At 42.1% G+C, this 18,120-nt stretch overlaps 1 protein-coding gene and 1 long non-coding RNA gene across 5 annotated transcripts in view; one reads left to right on the top strand and one right to left on the bottom strand.

Moving 5' to 3' along the window:
- Nucleotides 1-9,712, top strand: part of DAB2 (DAB adaptor protein 2) — a 70,297-nt gene extending 60,585 nt beyond the window's left edge. For 3 of the 4 annotated variants that reach the window (XM_058718206.1, XM_058718224.1, XM_058718196.1), the window contains 5 exons: nt 186-348; nt 4,299-4,931; nt 5,486-5,592; nt 6,196-6,263; nt 7,963-9,712. In XM_058718206.1, the coding sequence (XP_058574189.1) occupies nt 186-348; nt 4,299-4,931; nt 5,486-5,592; nt 6,196-6,258 (966 nt within the window). In that variant the 3' untranslated portion in view covers nt 6,259-6,263; nt 7,963-9,712. The remainder of the gene's footprint in view (nt 1-185; nt 349-4,298; nt 4,932-5,485; nt 5,593-6,195; nt 6,264-7,962) is intronic. The other variant, XM_058718215.1, reaches the window with a different exon arrangement.
- A 2,847-nt stretch (nt 9,713-12,559) lies between these two features.
- On the bottom strand, nt 12,560-17,276 carry LOC131505076 (uncharacterized). Its single transcript, XR_009258267.1, has 4 exons — nt 16,810-17,276; nt 14,619-15,610; nt 13,899-14,069; nt 12,560-12,667 (listed from the first exon to the last, which is right to left on the bottom strand). It is a non-coding gene; the product is annotated as an uncharacterized LOC131505076 (long non-coding RNA).
- Between the last annotated feature and the right edge of the window lie 844 nt (nt 17,277-18,120).

Here is an 18,120-nt window from a genome sequence, read left to right as displayed (position 1 = left end):
TTTGGGGGGGCTGGGGGAGCGGGGAGGAGGAGGGGGGGAAGGGTTGGCTTTTTGTAGTTTATCAGTAAGAGGAAAAGCTTTTCTTTGTGTGGTTCCCAAATTTGAGGTAACAGAATAAGAGACGGAATAAAGCTGCCTTTCAACTGTTACTGAGTAACTCTCGTATCTCCCTCTCGCCCTATCAGTCTCCAGCAAAAGACTTGCTTGCATCAGACATCTTTACCCCTCCTGTCTCCGAACCTCCCGGCCAGACATCACCTACAGGACAGTCTGCAACCCTACAGACCAACCCTCTGGATCTCTTCAAAACAAATGCTTCTACCCCAGTGGGACCCCTTGCAGGTCTAGGTAGGTGCCAAAGATCGAGTTAGATTTGCTGTTGCTTTCACTCATAAGATTATAAGGCAAAGGAGGAAGGTACTTCAGATCCATTGAGGTGCCAGGGACATCAGAGCTGAGCATCCTGGGGAGACTTTCTCCCACTTTTACTTCTGTACACCCCGCCCTCATTTGGTACTCTTGACTTGTAACTGAAGTTTGGCTCCTGGAGTTGGCATGTGAGAAGAAATCCATGATCAATATCGCACTTACCTGAGCCAAGTGGCAATGGATTACAGAAGACAACTGTAAGGGATTCTGGAGCTCAGACCAGCTTCATTGGAGAAACGGGGTGGAGTTGGGAGAGTCTTATCTGTGATCTGCATTGGAAAAACTGGTGATTAGTTTACTAGATCAAAGCCCTATCTCCTATTAAGTTGATATGCTTCTTGGATAGGATATCGTATCCTATCCTTCCCCTGAGAGGGATAGAAGTTAAGTCCAATGCAAGTGTAAGTCATAGAATGAAAGTCTTAGATTCTCAGCCCAGCTCTGTTCTGGACATACAGTGTGTATGAGACAGGCATATATTCTGAGCAGTCTCTGAATACTTCAGCCTTAGCTGTTCCTTGTCCATATTTTGGCCCACTGAGTGTCTTAGTAGAGTTGGAAGACAAGTGCCAGAAACCTGAAGTTGAGGAGAACACAGAGATAAAGGAAGAGATGGGATGTTATCAGATACCCAGGATGTGCTGGGGCTCATTCATAAATGTGTCTTCAGCTCACGTGAGCCACTGAGCCACTCTGAAGCAAGACACTGGGGAAGGCCACTTGGCTGAGGACTGGCACTGCTGTTCTTTGCCCACAGCCTCCAGTTCTTTTCTGCCTCCGCGGTACAGTCTTCAGAAACCCTGACAATAGTCCTTGCTGTCCTGCTGGGAATTCTCTTTGATTTTCTGCTTCTTGGCACCTCCATAAGCTCCAAACAGACTCTCTGTCTTGGGAGGGGTTTGGGGAACTATGGATGAAGAGGGACTCTCTTCCCCATTTTGTAATATTTGACCAGGGCTCTTGGTTTTCTCTGCCTCCTACAGAGTCAGTTATCAGGACCCTTTGTTTATTTGTTTGTTTGCTTGTTTCCCCTGCTGCTTTCCTGCAAAGGAAAATATGTCCATTTTGTCATATTAAATCTGTTCAATCATATCTGGAGTATGGTGACAAGAGTGGGGTGTTACCCAACTGCTGAGTGGCTGAAATCAATGTGAGTGTGAGAAACCAACTTATTTCAGGTCTCTGATTGCATTTACACCATCAAGACTCTCTCTAAAAACTTCATGTGTCTTGGGAGCTTCCCCTTTTTTGCGTCGCTCCTTTCCCTGTCCCCCAGGTGGAGCTGGAAGGTGCTTTTCCTTGTAGAAACGTTGAGAGCTTGCGCTCACTGCCTGCGACTAGATCACATCACAGAGCTCTGCAGTCTAATATCAGTGCCCTGAAGAATTTTTACAGCCAATATTTAACAAGTCAGCTCGAAAATACAGCTGGACCCTATAACTGTTAATTTATTCAGACGAAGTGAAGCTTTTTGGCTAGGTGCCCCTGTTGAGGCCTTGGGGTATACAACTGCAGAATACTGATGATTCTTCCAAGTTTGGACATGGGACTCAAACTGAGCTCTACAGTATAGCCCCTGTCCACTAGCAGGGATCCTCAGCCAAACCATGGAAGGTTGTAGGTCTGGCTTCCGCTAGACCCAGCTGGGGGACTGTCTCTTCTGGAGAACTGGGGGGTGGGGAGAGGGTAATGTAGAAAGCTGAGCCTTCAGATTTGGCTAGCTACCCTGTGTTTTAATCTAGCACCAGAGGTAATAAAATTAACTTCTTATACTCACACTCTTTTTCCTTACCTCTTGCCCCTACTTTCTCCAGCAGAGCCCTGAGTGTCTTGGAAACACAGTGCATGGGATCTCCTAGATGGGAATGAAGGCTGACATTTGCATATACTGGGAAAGCCTTTAATTCCTGGCAAATACAATATTTGTCTCTTTAACCACCACCACTCCTACTAACAGCATCTATGACTAAAGCCATACATTTTACTAAAGGCAAAAGTCATCCAGACATGAAAGATGATAAAATTCTACCCACTTTGCACATTCAGTTGACGTAAATTATTAATGAGCGACTCTGGCTTTGGTTAATAAAATTTAAATAAATTTGCCTTAAAATGCTAGCCATAACTTCACTCAAACCCAACCCACTTTTAGAACCCCATATTATGGAATGCAAAAGGACTTTTCCCTTGATTAGTTGTGAAAAAAAAATACATATGTTCTTTAGTGTACATGAAGTCTGATTTCTGTAACCACAAAATGAGTATTTGAATTAATTTCCACTAAAAAAAGTAGTCCTGTCCCTCGATGCCAAGGAGGCAGAACAGGAAAATAGGGTGATGGATTTGGAGCTGGTATTCCTGGGTTACCAGGATATTGTTACAGACTGTGAGCTTCCCAATTTTAATAATGAATATTCTTGTACCCAGTTCCCTAACCTCAAAAAATAAACATGTTAATTTAGCTAGATGGCCTTTTCTGAAACCTACCACTGTCTATGAGCACATCACACAGTGTCATGGCCAGATGACTAGCACTCATGATGATACAGTTGAGTCAAATAACGTTAATCTCCAATACTAAGAAAATTCAAGATAGAATATCTTGCTTGCTACATCAGCCCCTGAACATCATTTTTAAAATATTTCTCACTCTGGAAACAAAAACATTCCTAACCCAAGTTAGGAGTTTGGAGGCCCTTTCTTAGTTTAGTCAGAAAACTTTCATAACTAAAGAACACTCTACTCCAAAGCTCAAAGCAAGTAGATTTTGAGAGCAGTGCATCATTCGTAGAATGGTATGAGGCTGAATTTAGATTTTTTGTTTGTGGTGGCAGTTTGTTTCTCAAGTAGAGGGAGAAGATATTGGAGAGACCTGTATTTTAACAATTTCACCAGTTCTTAATCCGCATGGCAAAGACACTAGAGAAGGAGTCATTCCCCCCCACAAAGATTAGATGCCTGGACACAGGCAATTAGTTACCTCAGAAGGTATAGTTTTTTTGTCTTGGGGGGGGATATTTTTGTTTGTTTTTGTTTTGTTTGGTTTGGTTTTGCTTCGCTTCATGTTGTCTTCTCTCCCTCCCTCATTCTTTGAAGTATTCTGTTCTGACTTCTGGCAAGGTTTAGTGAGTGACACATGGCAGGAAGCACTTTTATTTGAAACAGCTCTCCCAGGATAACCAGCCTTTCCTCCACATTTATATATATAAAAGTCTTAAACTATCTTGGCATCAGCCAGATTTTATCATCCTTTTATATGGCTGTGTCAACCTTGGCAGCATTTAAAAGCAAGGAAACTGAAATGGTTTCTTCAGGATGCAAGCATGTTGAGGCCTAATATACACGCATGATAGCTGGTTTCCATAAGACTCCAGACGTGAGCCAACTGCCAAATGAAAAGATCAAGTCAGTGACTCAGAGTACCCAATGGATTATCTTAATTAACTAGTTCATAATCAGCATGGTTTGTTTATATAAATGTATTCACTCAACAAATACATTCATGCTATTGACAGGCTGTGTCCTAGCTGTTTGAAATGTATCAGTATGATAAGCACTCATTTTTTCATGACTAGGTCCTTATGGATTGTATTCCTCTTATAATGAGAAAAGTTTAAAAAGCTGTGGTAGAAAGAAAGGGCTTCAAAATGCAACCAACATTTGAATGCCAGCTATCTTGCATTAGCTACTTAATCTTTAGAGTAATCTAATCTCTTGGGGCCTTTATTTCCATGTCAGCTTTAAGGCTTAAGGAAGGTGTTTACCATGTAGATGCCCTGTAAATGCCCCCCAGAGAGTTGTGCTTTCTGAAACTCAAGAATTGTCTTCAAGCTTGTGTCCTAATAAGTCCTTTCTCTTGCTTTCTTCAGGTGGTATACCAGTTAGTCCCCCTCAGGCAGGACCATGGAACCCAACATCTTTAGTCTTCAATCAGTCGGCGTCAGTGGTCCCGGGAGCCATGATGAGTGGTCAGCCTTCAGGATTCAGTCAGCCAGTTGTTTTTACCACAAGCCCAGGTGTTCCAAGTTGGAATCAGCCGTCATCCTTTGCAGCTTCAACTTCCCCTCCAGGCCCTGTTGTTTGGGGCCCGTCAGCCTCTGTGGCACCCAATACTTGGTCATCAACAAGCTCTTTGGGGAACCCTTTCCAGAGCAACATTTTTCCAACTTCTGCTATGTCTTCCCAGCCCCCTCCTATGCTCTCCTCTCTCCTGGTCACTCCTCCTCAACCACCTCCCAGAACTGGCCCTCCAAAGGACATCTCCAGTGATGCCTTCACTGCCTTGGACCCACTTGGGGATAAAGAAGTGAAAGAAGTGAAAGAAATGTTCAAGGACTTTCAACTTCGGCAACCACCTGCTGTGCCTGCAAGGAAGGGAGAGCAGACTTCCTCTGGGACTTCAAGTGCCTTCTCCAGTTATTTCAACAGCAAAGTTGGCATTCCTCAGGAGAATGCAGACCATGATGACTTTGATGCTAATCAACTGTTGAAAAAGATCAATGGTAAGCTACCCACTGCTCTGCCTACTGTACCAACAAGTATTTCCACTGTCATATGGGTCCGCAGAGTCCCTTAGAAGAAACTTCCTCCACCCACCAAGAGCCTTAGGCTCGCTTTCTTTGGTAATCAGTGGTTATGGAGACAACTTGACCAGTTAGTTACTTATGGAACGAACTGTTTACCTTGGCTCTTTCTAAGGGCTGGCCCAATGCTGCCCTCTTGTGACAATCCCTAAAAGGGCTGCCAAGAACTATTGAAATTCAGTGGGTTGTGGTACCTGGAAGGCTGTAAAACAGAGCCTAAGCCATACTACACGGCCTTAAGTGAGGGAATTCTGAATCTCTTCCACTTCAGGTAAATACGCACAGCCTCCCCTCGTGATGAATTTGCCTGTAATAATCACTGGGAGTCCTAGTATTTGGTGGTGATTTTTGTTCCATGATGTAAATTTCAAAAGTATGGAACTTTAATTTCTGAGATAAGCCTGACTGGGGGACTTTTGCCTATATTTGGGGAGAGATTTTCTACTGACTACTTGGCATTTTTTCCCTTCTAGAACCACCAAAGCCGGTTCCCAGACAGGGTTCCCTGCCAGTTACCAAATCTGACAATGCATTTGAGAACCCTTTCTCTAAAGATTCTTTCAGTTCATCACAAGCCTCTGTAAGTATCTACTAGAAGCTGTTGCTCCAAAGTACATGCCACCTAGAGCTACTGTGTTGTGAATTAACCTTGTTTGAATGATAACTCTTTGATGGTAAAGGATATTTAAATAAGCTTTGCCACTGAGAACCATCACAGTGAAAACATCGACTCAAACTGGAGAGAGATTATGTTTCCAGGGGCTACTATCCTGAGCTTGAGAAATGAGTATCATATAGAAAATGTCTTTTGTATCTCACTTAGCCTGGCTCATAAAAGCACTGTGGGAGAAAATTGAGCAAAATAATACTATCTTTAAAAATCTTTCAAAGATTTAAGTTCCTGATTTCCCACCCACAATCTTTATCTCATAACAACAGTACCTTTCATTTGGGAGAGGCAGACAAAATTCATCTGAACTTTAATACCGGTATAAAGAATAAATATGCATCACCAGTTACGATCAGGCAGACACAAATCATTGTAGACCAATATAATATCTCATTTTTCTGGGACCCAAGTGGTTTTTAAAGGAATTTGAGAAATCTTAATTGCAGGGTTTTTTTTTTTTTTCCTTCATAACTGTAATTAAACCCTATTGACTGAATGGTTTTATCTTCATAGATGGCTTCTCAACCCACATCTCCTGATGTATATAGGGATCCTTTTGGAAATCCTTTTGCCTAACTTCTGTAAGTAGAAGATCTTATTAAGCTTAAGTTTGGTAAGAAAGCATGGCACAGGGGATGAGGGTGAAATTTTAATTTTAGAATTGGTACCAGCTTAAATCTCTGCAACTTAGAAGGAATAGACATGTAAATCTGTGCTTAACTAATTCAATAATGAATAAGCTGGGCACTTAAGAAAAGAATTCTTACACACATTAAAAAACAATAGTAAGGGAGTGCCTGGGTGACTCAGTCGGTTGAGCGTCCAACTTCAGCTCAGGTCATGATCTCACAGTCCATGAGTTCGATCCCTGTGTTGGGCTCTGTGCTGACAGCTCTGTGCCCAGACCCTGCTTCGGATTCTGCATATAACACATAATAACTTTCTAGTTGTTTTTTGTTTGGTTTGGTTTTGGTTTTTTTAACCTTCACACTGAAGTGATTGCAAAGGCATTACTTTATTTCCTATAGAAGGTTCGAAATCTGAAGACCTTTTAAGCTGCAGAACAGGTCAGCTAAACAGATGCTGATCACATTTTCTGCCTTCCAAATCAATTTATTATTTTGCGAGAGGTCTCAAAGTTAGTCCAAAATAGTCTGAGGGTATCAAGTTCAAAGGTGGTGACAGCTGCCTGTATCTCCTTTAAAAGCAGCATGGGCGCAGATGAGTCTGCTGGTTGATTGTTCTCACTAGCGGACGTCATAGGTAAGTTATTAGGTGTAACTACCTTAACTGCCTTGCTGGCTCAGCATGGCCCTTTCTTTATCAACAAGGAATGGAAGCAACTTTGTCTCATCTTAGAAGATCAAAGTTAGTGGAGGAAAGAAGGCTTGTCTGCATTTTCGAGGAGGGAGGGCATAGCTGGTAGGGGATAAATAAAAATAAATAAATAAATAAATAAATAAGAATGAAAGGAACCCAAACCCATTTTTTCTAGTCTTGCCCCATCCAGGTGGGACTCCTCAATTCTGTCTTGACCCATCTAGAATTTAATTATTTTAAGTAGATAAATATCTTAAATCTGACACAGACAGTAAGATTGGCTTTATTTGCAATTTGGATTGTTGCCCCTCACTCACCTTCTATAATTACAGTGTTTCTTAAAGTGCTTTTCTATAAAATCTGCTTCAGAGAACGGGCTGAGATTATTGAAAAGGCAAGTTCTTGGGCCCCACTGCAGCCCAAGGAGTCTGGTGCTAAGGAAAGGTCCATTTTAACAAGCAGCCTGGTGATTTCTAATGCCAATAGAGCAGTGCAAGATACTGAAGGGCTAGAAGTCTTAACAGAAGTTCATTCTCACCCTCCTCTCCATAGGAGGCAAACCTGGACAAACAGAAAGGAATAAACTGTATCTGGAGTCTAGGAGGATCGTTTGCACTAAACTGAATTGACTAGAGGTCTCCCTGAAGGCCCTTTCTTCCTTAGGTCATGAAAGAAGGATTATTTTGGTCAACTTGCTAAACTTACAGATTCGGTTTTGGGGTGGGTGAGCAGTTATGGGAGAAAAAAGTTAATATTAGTGAACACTTGCATTAATCACTTTATTACAGGTTCCACACTTACTATCTTATTTAAGCCTCTCACATCAGCCCTAGGAGATCCTATTACTGATGTTTTATTTTTTTATTTTTTATTTTTTCTATTACTGATGTTTTAAATGATGACTTCATATTTAATACATTGATATTAACCACAGGTTTTTTCTTCTCTACACTTCTCTAGGAACTTGATATGCTGACTATCCAGAGGAACAAAAAGGTTGGCCTTAGTCAAGGACAAAGCTAATATCCAGACGCCTTGACCTCTGTTCTTGTTCCAGCTTTGACATATTAGCTGTTGCCTTATTTCTTGTTGCCTCTTCCACTTGTAAAATGTCTTTCACTTTCTGTTTAGATTAAAGCTAAACTGAATCTATGGCTTTAAATAAATTAAGACTTTAAATTCTCTAGCTTAATGTAAATGAAGTAGTTTCCCTATTTGAACAGTTGCCTAGTGTGTTTCTAGAACTTTCTAGAACACTCTACCATGGGCCCTCTGGTTGGGAGATGCAGCCATCACAGCTCCTCAAATGACACTGTTTTGAATACATTTTAAAATCCTTACGGTTCCAAGTTGTTTGGGGGTTCTATTTTACTGCAAAGAACCTAAAGGTTATAGCATAACAAGGCACCTTCTTAAGTCTTGCTTCATATCAACATTTAGAGAGAATTTTTAAAGTAAATTTGAAGCAAGTCCAACCTCTAGACACTTGGGAATCTGACACATTTAAGAACCTTTTTAAAAATATAGTTTCTCTTTCTGAAGATTATTTTCTCTCAAGGGTAAGACTGCTCTTGTTTTCCAATCTCTTGCTAGATACTGCAAATGAGGGAAAAGCATTATTTGTCTCTCCTCTCCTCTTCCCTGTGATTCTTTTTTCAGTCAGTTTTGCTCCTGGGTTCATATGGCATTACTTCCCTTTCACAAGCAACAGAGTTTTATGGGGTAAAAATACCTAATGATTCATGGATCTGAAATGTCTCTGCCTTCTCAGTAATTGCTAAGCCCAGTAACTGGAACTGCAAATGGACACAACCTTTATCCTTTCTATGGAATAGGAGGCCATCCTCTTGAGCTGAAGTTCCAGAAGAGCAGTTAATGTTGAAGAAAAACTGAACTCAACTCAGCAATGAAGGACTGTATTCTGAAGAGTAACACATCACAAAGTTCAATGTGATTGTGCCAAACATGTTAGGTGCTTATTTGGGGTCATGCTAGACCTTTATCAAGTAACTGGAAAACTTTCTTGAAGCCACAGTCTCATAGTTAGTAGGAAGATAAATGGTGGGGAAGGGGGAGAGAAGCTGTAAAACAAGTATTTGGTGTTATCATTGAAAATCTAATGTCTGCAGTATTTTTCTCCTCATAACCTTGGAAACTCTCCCAGTTCATTTCCAGTCATATTGTTAGCAAATTTCTGAAGGATTTGTTCTTGCCAAAATGAGTTTCACTTTGTTATGTTTATGTTGGTTTTTTAAATGTTGTCTCTTGACCCCTAATGCTCAGGTTCTTGTGGGCGTTAATCAACCATACAATGTTACCTTTGAGTAGAAGAGGAGGATGACTGCTCAGGATCTAAACAAATGGTGGCCTCATGGACCTTTATTGATCAGCCCCAAGTAGTCCAAGCTAAAGCCCTGTGGTTTTATTTTTAATGGTAATAGCTGATTATGTATGGCATAATTTTCCATCTGGCTCCCTACTCAGTCATTATGAACACAGACCTGAAATAGTATTTTATGTGTCCAAATACCTGAATGTGCTAAACTGGAGGCAATTATTTCTAGGTAGTTGAATTTTTGAAAGTAGAAAAATTTTGAAAGTGATGATCAGCCACACAACTGTTTTGTACATACTTATTTTCTTGTGCACTTTTTTCTGTATGCAAATAAAGCTATAAATTTACTCATTTCAATAAACTGGAATGGCAGAATCTCATGTGTTACCATCAGTTTATTCTTCTATTTGACCCCTGCTTTGAGTTGATGTATTAGAGTCAAGGTATAAAATGTATCGGTCTACAGTGAGCACATGTTAGTATATTCTGGATTGTCAGGTGAAGAGAAAGTGGAAATCTGTGAAACAAGAGCATGAGTAAATTATTGTCTGCTAGCTTTCAATGCCTTATTCTCCTCTTTTAGGCCTACACATATTCTTTTCCTGGGAGTTTAATGGGAGTCTAGTGGATAAGACCTGTATCAGAACAACTTCTACTGACATCCAATATAAAAATCGTTTATTAATGAACCCTTGATTCACACCTACCCTTTGCCTCTCCTTGTTCTTTATTCAGCCATGTTTGACCTCACCAAGACACAACTGTGTGGACTGGTCCAGGCTGGTGTAGACCACTTGGGGAAACTTCTGTGTGTGTTGGGAAGATCCGTGATTAGACATTGTTTTGCCCTAGGACACTTTTAAACACTCTCCCCTAGTATAAAAGTTCAAGGCTCTAATTTTTTTCAAATGACCTAGATCTACTGGGAAGATGACCCCAAGGCAGGCCTTGCTCCAGTACAGAGTCTTGATCTTAAACTTTTCTAAGGATTAAGACAAACTTGGTAGCCGATGGGTGTCATTGACTGGTTTTTGATTATAGGTTGTTTGATATCACTGCCTTACCTTTCCCTTTAATTGAAACATTTGTTGGCTTTCTGCCAATAACGAGTGGAATATCAAAAAACAGACTCCACGAAAAGCAGCTTCCAGTAAGCCACAGATGGGCCAGAGAAGGCTGCTGATAAGAACATGTTGCACAAATTATCTGGCTTATCCAGATGCTCTGCAGTATGTCTAACCCACTGAGCCTTGTGTGCTGTTTCCATGTGGCTTAATCTGTAAGATCTTGCCAGCGGTTAACCCTTGGTCATGTATACAAGGGGAGGACATTCATCTCAATGCAGTAGGAACTACTGTCAGCCAAGCAGGGAGAGGTGCTCACCGAAGTGTCTTTGCAAAGTGGAAACAGACCTCTTCTTTGTACGTCTGTTTCGTAACAGTAGTATTCACACCTGTATGTCAGAAGTTCAGCTTTTACGGTGACCCTATTATACCTGGAAGAGTGTTTCTTTTAGGCGTCTAATAGATCTAAGCTAACAGCTGAACTGTAACAGCCAGCATGACCCCAAATTCCTCACATAAATGTAGGCAATACAAAGGGAGACGGTATTGGTTTTCTCAAGATAATCTTGCATCTATGAAGGGCTTTACCATTTACACAACATAATTTCATTCGTTTGATATCATGATCCTGGCAGGGGGGAGGGGTCTGTCACTGTTCCATCTCATCTGAGGATGGCATCCATGCTTTAAAAGGGTTGCAATCTGGGGCGCCTGGGTGGCTCAGTCGGTTAAGTGTCCGACTTTGGCTCAGGTCACGATCTCACGGTCCGTGAGTTCGAGCCCCACGTCGGGCTCTGTGCTGACAGCTCAGAGCCTGGAGCCTGCTTCGGATTCTGTGTCTCCCTCTCTCTCTGACCTTCCCCCCTTCATGCTCTGTCTCTCTCTGTCTCAAAAATAAATAAACATTAAAAAAAAGAAAATAAAAGGGTTGCAATCTGTTCCAACTCTTGAGTGGTTTCTATGCTATTTTATTATAAAACTGTGCATGGCGGTAAGGATATCTTTTCAGTCTGTGACTTCAAACTCCTCCATCAAAATCTTCACGATGGTGTCTAAAGAGAGCCAAACACAGCACAGTTCTGTGTCTTCCCTGTGCTGAAAGCAGGGAGGGGGAAAGAACGGGCTAACTCAGGAGTTTGGTTGACCCTGCAATACGCTGATGAGTGAGGACTCTGACCCATGTTCCCGGAATAGGTTCAATATAAAGTCTTCTAGTAAAAGACGGGCGCTCCCTAAAAGTCCCTGGTAAATATTTAAGCTATTACCATTGGGAAAAAATTGCTAAATAATAAAACATCTAATTCTTGCTGGGAAATGTTGTTTTAACTAACTTTCTTCTGTTAAAATAGAAGACAGACTCAGTTCTAAACTGATAATGCCAAACTTAGGCACACCCCAGGCTGTAGGACAGCAGCAGCCCTGTTAACATGTCCTAATTACAGCCAGGCTGATGGCCAAGGGCCAGCCATGTGTCATCTCACCTAATGAGGGAACGAGCCCCTCCTTTGCCCTTGCTTTTCTGGAATTAGGTACTTAATTACTAAACCTCCACTGTGTGCTGAAATCACATGAGTGCCAGTCTCCAAGGAGATGACAGCGGAGGCTGCTCACTGGCAAAGAGACTGGGTTTCCGCCGTGACCGAAGATGAGGCGGTTATAAAAGAAGAAAGCGACCTGACTGAACGTCTCCGTGACTAAGTTTTCTTCTGATGTTACTTATGGAGTGTTCTGTCCATTCTCTTTTCGCTTGGTTAGCTTCAGTCGCTGTTATTTTACCTTAACTGTGAAATCATCGCCATTGTGAAGGTTACCTGGTGAGCTGACTGGGCTGGGGCTGAGCCGCACATGTTTTAGGGTGTGTCTGAGGCTGCCTCTACCAGGTACCTACTTCCACTGATTGATCGTCACAGAGCTTTTGCTTGGGGGCCGCTAAGAGGAGTTTGGGAACCCAGGAGCTAATGGAGAGGGAGGGAGAGGAGAGTGGACGGAGACGGAGGGGGAGAAGAACGGAAAGTTGATATGACAATTGCCTCCCCACCTCCCTCACTAGCCTAAGAGATTTGTCTAGGGCCTCGATGATGGAAATGATAGAGCTGGAGGCAGGAGGAGTTGGCCTTTTTTTTTTTTTTTTTTTAATGTTTATTTATTTCGAGAGAGAGAGAGGGAAGGTCAGAGAGGGAGGAAGAGAGAGAATCCCAAGCAGGCTCTGCTCTGACAGCACAGAGCCGGATGCAGGGCTCGAGCTCACAGACCGTGAGATCATGACCTGAGGCAAAACCAAGAGTTGGACGCTTAACCTACTGGGCCACCCAGGCACCCCAGGAGTTGTCTTTTTTTTTTTGATGAAAAACCCTGGGAACCTGTTTAGCCGACATGTCCATTGGTAATGAATTGGTAATCAACGGGCTACCTCAACGGAAAGGTTCACAGTGGTTAAAATCAGTAGGGGTTATTTTTCTCGTGTAAAAATTCTAGATCGATGGCTGCTGATATTGACTGAGCAGCTCAACACGGCCCTCAAGGACACGGACTCTTTTTTAGCTTTTCACTCCAACTTTTGTAGCCTTTTGGCTTTCTGTTCTTATGTTTATTGCCTAATGGTCACAAAATGGCTGCACAGCTCCAAATATGGTGCTAGTGTTCCAGGAGGGCAGAAAAGGAAAGGGCAGTACAATTGAAGTCTGCTCCTTGTATCAGGCATTTAAGTTCTCCCTGAGGCTTCCCAATTACTTCACTATATTTCATTGGCCAGAATGTGGTTACATGGCCACTGCCAGGTGCAAAGGAAGCTGGGAAATCAAACTGTTAGCTTTGCCAACTTCTATAGTGAAAGTAGTTAAGGAGAGATATGGTTGGCTAGTTAATTTATGGGGCCCAGGGCATAATAAAAATAGAGGATCCATTGTTCACAAACCAGGGGGGAAAAGTGTTATTAAAGACATTCATGCATATACATATCCTTTCTTCTGCAATCTCTGTTATTATGGCATGTTTTGTTTACTATTTAATGTTGTTTTAAGTAAAAATATAAGTAAAATTTTAAAGTCTTAGTGTGAATTTTATTGCTCATCTTTTGCTGGTAAGTGGGATCACTAAAATTATACAACTTGTATTTCGTAACTCATACATGCATAGATATTTAACATATGTATTTCATTCCTACCAGAACAGTAGAAATACTGCCCAAAACTAACTTGACTGTTTTCAATTCACTCCTTGACACATGCACATTCTACCAGTACACTCTACCTTTAGTTCACTAAAGAGTAAAGAAAAATGGGGAACAAAGAAATACGGGTGGTCTTATCTTTTTCTTTCCTTTGTTATTATTTTCAGCATAAACAGATGGATAATGCAGGGAAGTGACACTAGGAAGAAAGATACAATAGTGTTTCCTGGTCATTTGTGTCTCTTTTCATGTTGGAAGTTCTGGTTCAAATGGACATTGTGACCTCTCAGGGCTGTCACTTATGCAGTGATAGGCATAACATACCTACCTTATACTCACTTTTGCTCTGAGCCTCTGAACTCCCACACAACATGGGTCCACCTGAATTCCACGTTCATGGGCAGCATAAACATTATGCACAAATGGGGTGGCATGGAAGAAGGGACACAAGGCATACTTCCTCTGCTCCTGTGCATGTTCCATTTTCCAATCAAAGTTGCTTTCAAAACAAAAGTCCAAACACAAAATTAAGAATTTCAAGGTAGCAATGATGGAGCATTAAACCCAAACCACGGGACCTTTCCCAGTGCCTGAACACTGTCCTACTGCACAGGTCACATGCCCTTGAAACCTGCCTTGGCAACAGGGCCTTGGAAATGGGTGATGAATTAGCCAATGTGTCTCCCACATGCCTGGGTGAGAGTTTAACCCAAAGTTGGCCCACCTCCAAATGCAGATCACAGCAGTCTTTGACTACATTGCACCCTCAGGGCAGAAGAGAAGCACACGCATGGAAAGCATAGTCAGCAAAGCCATTGTCAAGGTACCTTGACTAGAAGGTGTAAGCTCAAGAATGCAGAGGACTGGTTTATGTGTGTTAGTACCATGAGGATTACCAGAGACAAGACAGTTAGAAGGGGGGTGGGGAACTAAAAGCCACCATACAGGAGGCCTTACTGTCGGCACAACCTAATTGGAACTGCAAGGGATGTGCCATTTCAGCCGGAAAGATATCAGGGGGAGGACCATGGAACTCCTGAGCTCCTACCTGCAAAAGTGCTTCACGATTCTTCATTCCTCTTCATGGCAAGACCAACGGCCAAATTTGGAAAGCAGTTGTGGGTTTGGGTCCACAGGAGCCCTTGAACAACAACAGCAAACACCTACCCAGCATGTACCACCCACAGACACTATTCGGAGTGTGTTACAATAAGCAATTTAATTTTCATAACAGTTCGACCACCACCATCATTTTATGGACGACGACACTGAGGCACAAAGTTAAGGGACTGCCCAAAGTCACCCAGCTAGTAAGTGGCTGAGGTGTCCCATGTCCTGGAAGTTAACCTCAAATTTACCGCATCACCACCCTATTGCCCCCGGAAACTGGTCCCATCGCCTTTAGGTGGGCTTAGTTTACATTCACCAAGATTGTATCCACTTCATGGTACTTCTCTCCTCTTATGCTTCCTGTAACCAACGTGCCTATCACGAATTGCTTATGCTTATTTTTAATTAGGCAAGTTGATCCCCCCTCTTTGGGCTTTTCAAGGCACATTTTCAGGAGTTAAGTATCGCTTAAAAGTGTGAATTACCTAGTTGTTGTAAATGCAACACATCAATTGAACTTCACACAGTGCCTTCTGATTCAGGTATTTCCCATCAGCTTAATGTAAGCTGCAGGCTGCTCACAGTGGAAGATGGGCTGAGTACTGTTCTCCCAATTTCTTCAACACTATAAATAACAAACCATCCTGCATCAGCTCAAAGGCAGGCTAGTCGGGCATTCCACAATGAGGAACCTGCTTTCATAACAGCAATACCATTGTATATATGTTTCACAAAATCTGACGTCCAACAGTTTCATGCTTTTAATGAACTGGATCAAAATTATGCATTCATGACACAGTTTATTTTACACAGTATTTTTTCATTCTCTTCTTGTCAGTCATTCAGGGTTTAAAAAGCCCATCAGTGGTGATGACTTTCTTCATCTTCTAATTTGACAAACACAAACCCTTGCGCTGCAGAGACTGGAAACTGAATATGTAAACACAGCAGAGAGATGCTTTGCAGCCCATCAACAACACACACAAAACCCCCCTGACAGGGAAAAGCACAGATCGGTAAAGAGGAAAAAATGAAGGAGATGATGCCAGACCAGAAACAAGATTAAGTTCTTGAGTTAAGTCATCTGTAATTACCCACTGGCCCTTTCTCTAGAGAAGAAGGATTAGCAAAACATGTCTGGAGAAGAAATTTGTTCTTAAGCTAGGTCAAAAATTTGCTTACACTACACTCGGGAAGAAAGGGAAAAATATATCCACATTCTGTTTTCTTTCTTTCTTTTTTCTTTTTGTCCTTTTTTCTTTCTTCCTCCATTCCTTTCTTCCCTCTCTCCTTCCTTCCCTCCCTCCCTCCTCCTTTCTTTCTTTCTTTCTTTCCTTCTTTTTTCTTTCTTTCTTTCTTTCTTTCTTTCTTTCTTTCTTTCTTTCTTTCTTTCTTTCTTTTCTCCAATCTGATCTTCCTCACAAGTCTCCACTCTGCTGGGTGTGAATGGCAACATTTAGTTGGATCCTTCGACCCCTCTAAAGTACTCTATCTTGATTATGTGCCCTGTGTCTCACATTTTTTCCCTTTTTCCTGCTCTTCTCCTTGATAATGGTTAGCTTCATGAAGGAATGAGAATGTTGAGAGGGGCCTTGATCCTCAGACAGGTCCTTGTACTGTCTTCTGGTCCTTCCAGTCTCTACAGCATATGTCTCATCTACTTGGGCACGACCTTGTGGGATCTGTAGCTAATGCTCTTGGCTGAAGAATGAGGAGTCTGTTCCTCTCCATGCAGCTGATGGGCCTACAGAGGCCTGGTGGTTCCCCCCACGGCCTGGGCCCCCACCTTGGCCCTCCTCCCCAACACTGGACTCCAGAGATCTGCCCCCGAGTGCCTTTGCTTCTGTGCCTGACTCAGATCTAGGGTTACACTGTCCTTGATAGAGCAAACCTGCCAGCTACCCTCCTATCCCTCCTCAGAGCCAAAGGGATCTCGGTATCTTCTGTGGCCCACAGCATCCAAAGAAACCTAGGAAGCCAAATAACTGTCCTTCCTCTGCCCAACCACACACCACAGCCACTTTTGTTCTGGTTTGGCTTCCCCCATACTGGGAAAGTCTGGAAGTTGCTCTCCCGGAGTTACAGATGGCAGGGAAAGAAACATCTGTCTCTGACCTCAACCCACTTACCATGCTGGCCCCATTCCGAAGTGTGGCCTGAAAGACTACTGAGGACACTCATCTCTAGGCCGGCCTCTCCAGCCTCTTGTTCTCTCCCTCTCACAACTGCTTGGCTCCAGCTGGAGAGGCAGACTTCTCACATTACCTGCACCACGAGCCATGCTGTCCTCACTGCTTTGAGATCCACAGGTGACCAATTACTTATTTTCCCACCATCTCCTTCCCCAGGCAATAAGTCTCATGGCTCAGCCTTGAGGTTGCAGGACCAAGAAAACATAACTTTAAAAGAGAAAATTAAAAAGAATTTAAGATTTGCAAAGCATCATCCCCTATTATATTTACTTGGGTTTACATGTCGTTAATTGATAAACTTGTATATAGTTTTGTCCTCAAATACTAGTTTCTTTTTGCCGAGGTTCCAAGTTTCAGAAACCAAACATGCCCGAGCCAAGTGAAATCAACCAGTCATCCAGTAATTATGACATAACCATGGAATAACTATGAAGCAACCATTATGAACCTGCTTAGCAGTATGCACACTGTCAAAATACTAATGCAATAAAAAACAAAGATGACTTCCAGATATAGAAACCAGAAAGACAGTTAATGTTGACTTATTAGCTAAACTGAGGAATATAAGAAGAGCTTCCTTGACAGGGACAGGGCAAGAATTACTTGTGTGATTTTATACACAGCAAGTTCATATTACCATGGGCAAATCAAAGTCTACCCTGAGATTTCTTAGAAGTACTTGAAGATTGTTAAGCTTTAAAGTAACACCATTAAGTTCTGCATTTTTTGACAAGTATCACTTTTTTATAGATATTTATACTTCTAAAACAAGAACCCAGAAGATTCTGGTAAAGGAACTTCAACAGACCACTCTTTTGAAACTTCTAGTTTTAAACAGTAGGTTTAATCTTAAGAGTGGGTAAGGAAAGAAGAGATAGGCTGAGAAGTAGAGAGAGTAGAGTACAGACTCCTGAGGATTACCAATGTTTGTATCATGGGCAAGGGAGAGGGGCTAGCAAAAAAGAAGCAGAAGATCAGGAAATGTTACATCACAAAAATTAAGGGAACAGAGAGTTTGAAAGCATAAGAATGGCCAGTCAGGTCAGATGCCTCTACGGGAGGCATCTTGCCAAAGATCAGGGCAAGAAGTGTCGCTCAAATTTAGCAATAAGAAGTCTTCAATGGATTAATAAAGGCCAAAGGCAAGTGCAATAGGTTGAGCATCACCATGTAGTAAGGGAAGAAGTTGGTACAGACTGAAAAGGAAATGTGGTTAACAAAGGTAACAGCAATGAGAGACAACCAAAA

Source organism: Neofelis nebulosa, chromosome 1, assembly GCF_028018385.1.
Source record: "Neofelis nebulosa isolate mNeoNeb1 chromosome 1, mNeoNeb1.pri, whole genome shotgun sequence".
In the NCBI taxonomy this organism is placed as follows: domain Eukaryota; kingdom Metazoa; phylum Chordata; class Mammalia; order Carnivora; family Felidae; genus Neofelis; species Neofelis nebulosa.
This window is presented reverse-complemented; position numbering and strand designations above follow the sequence as displayed.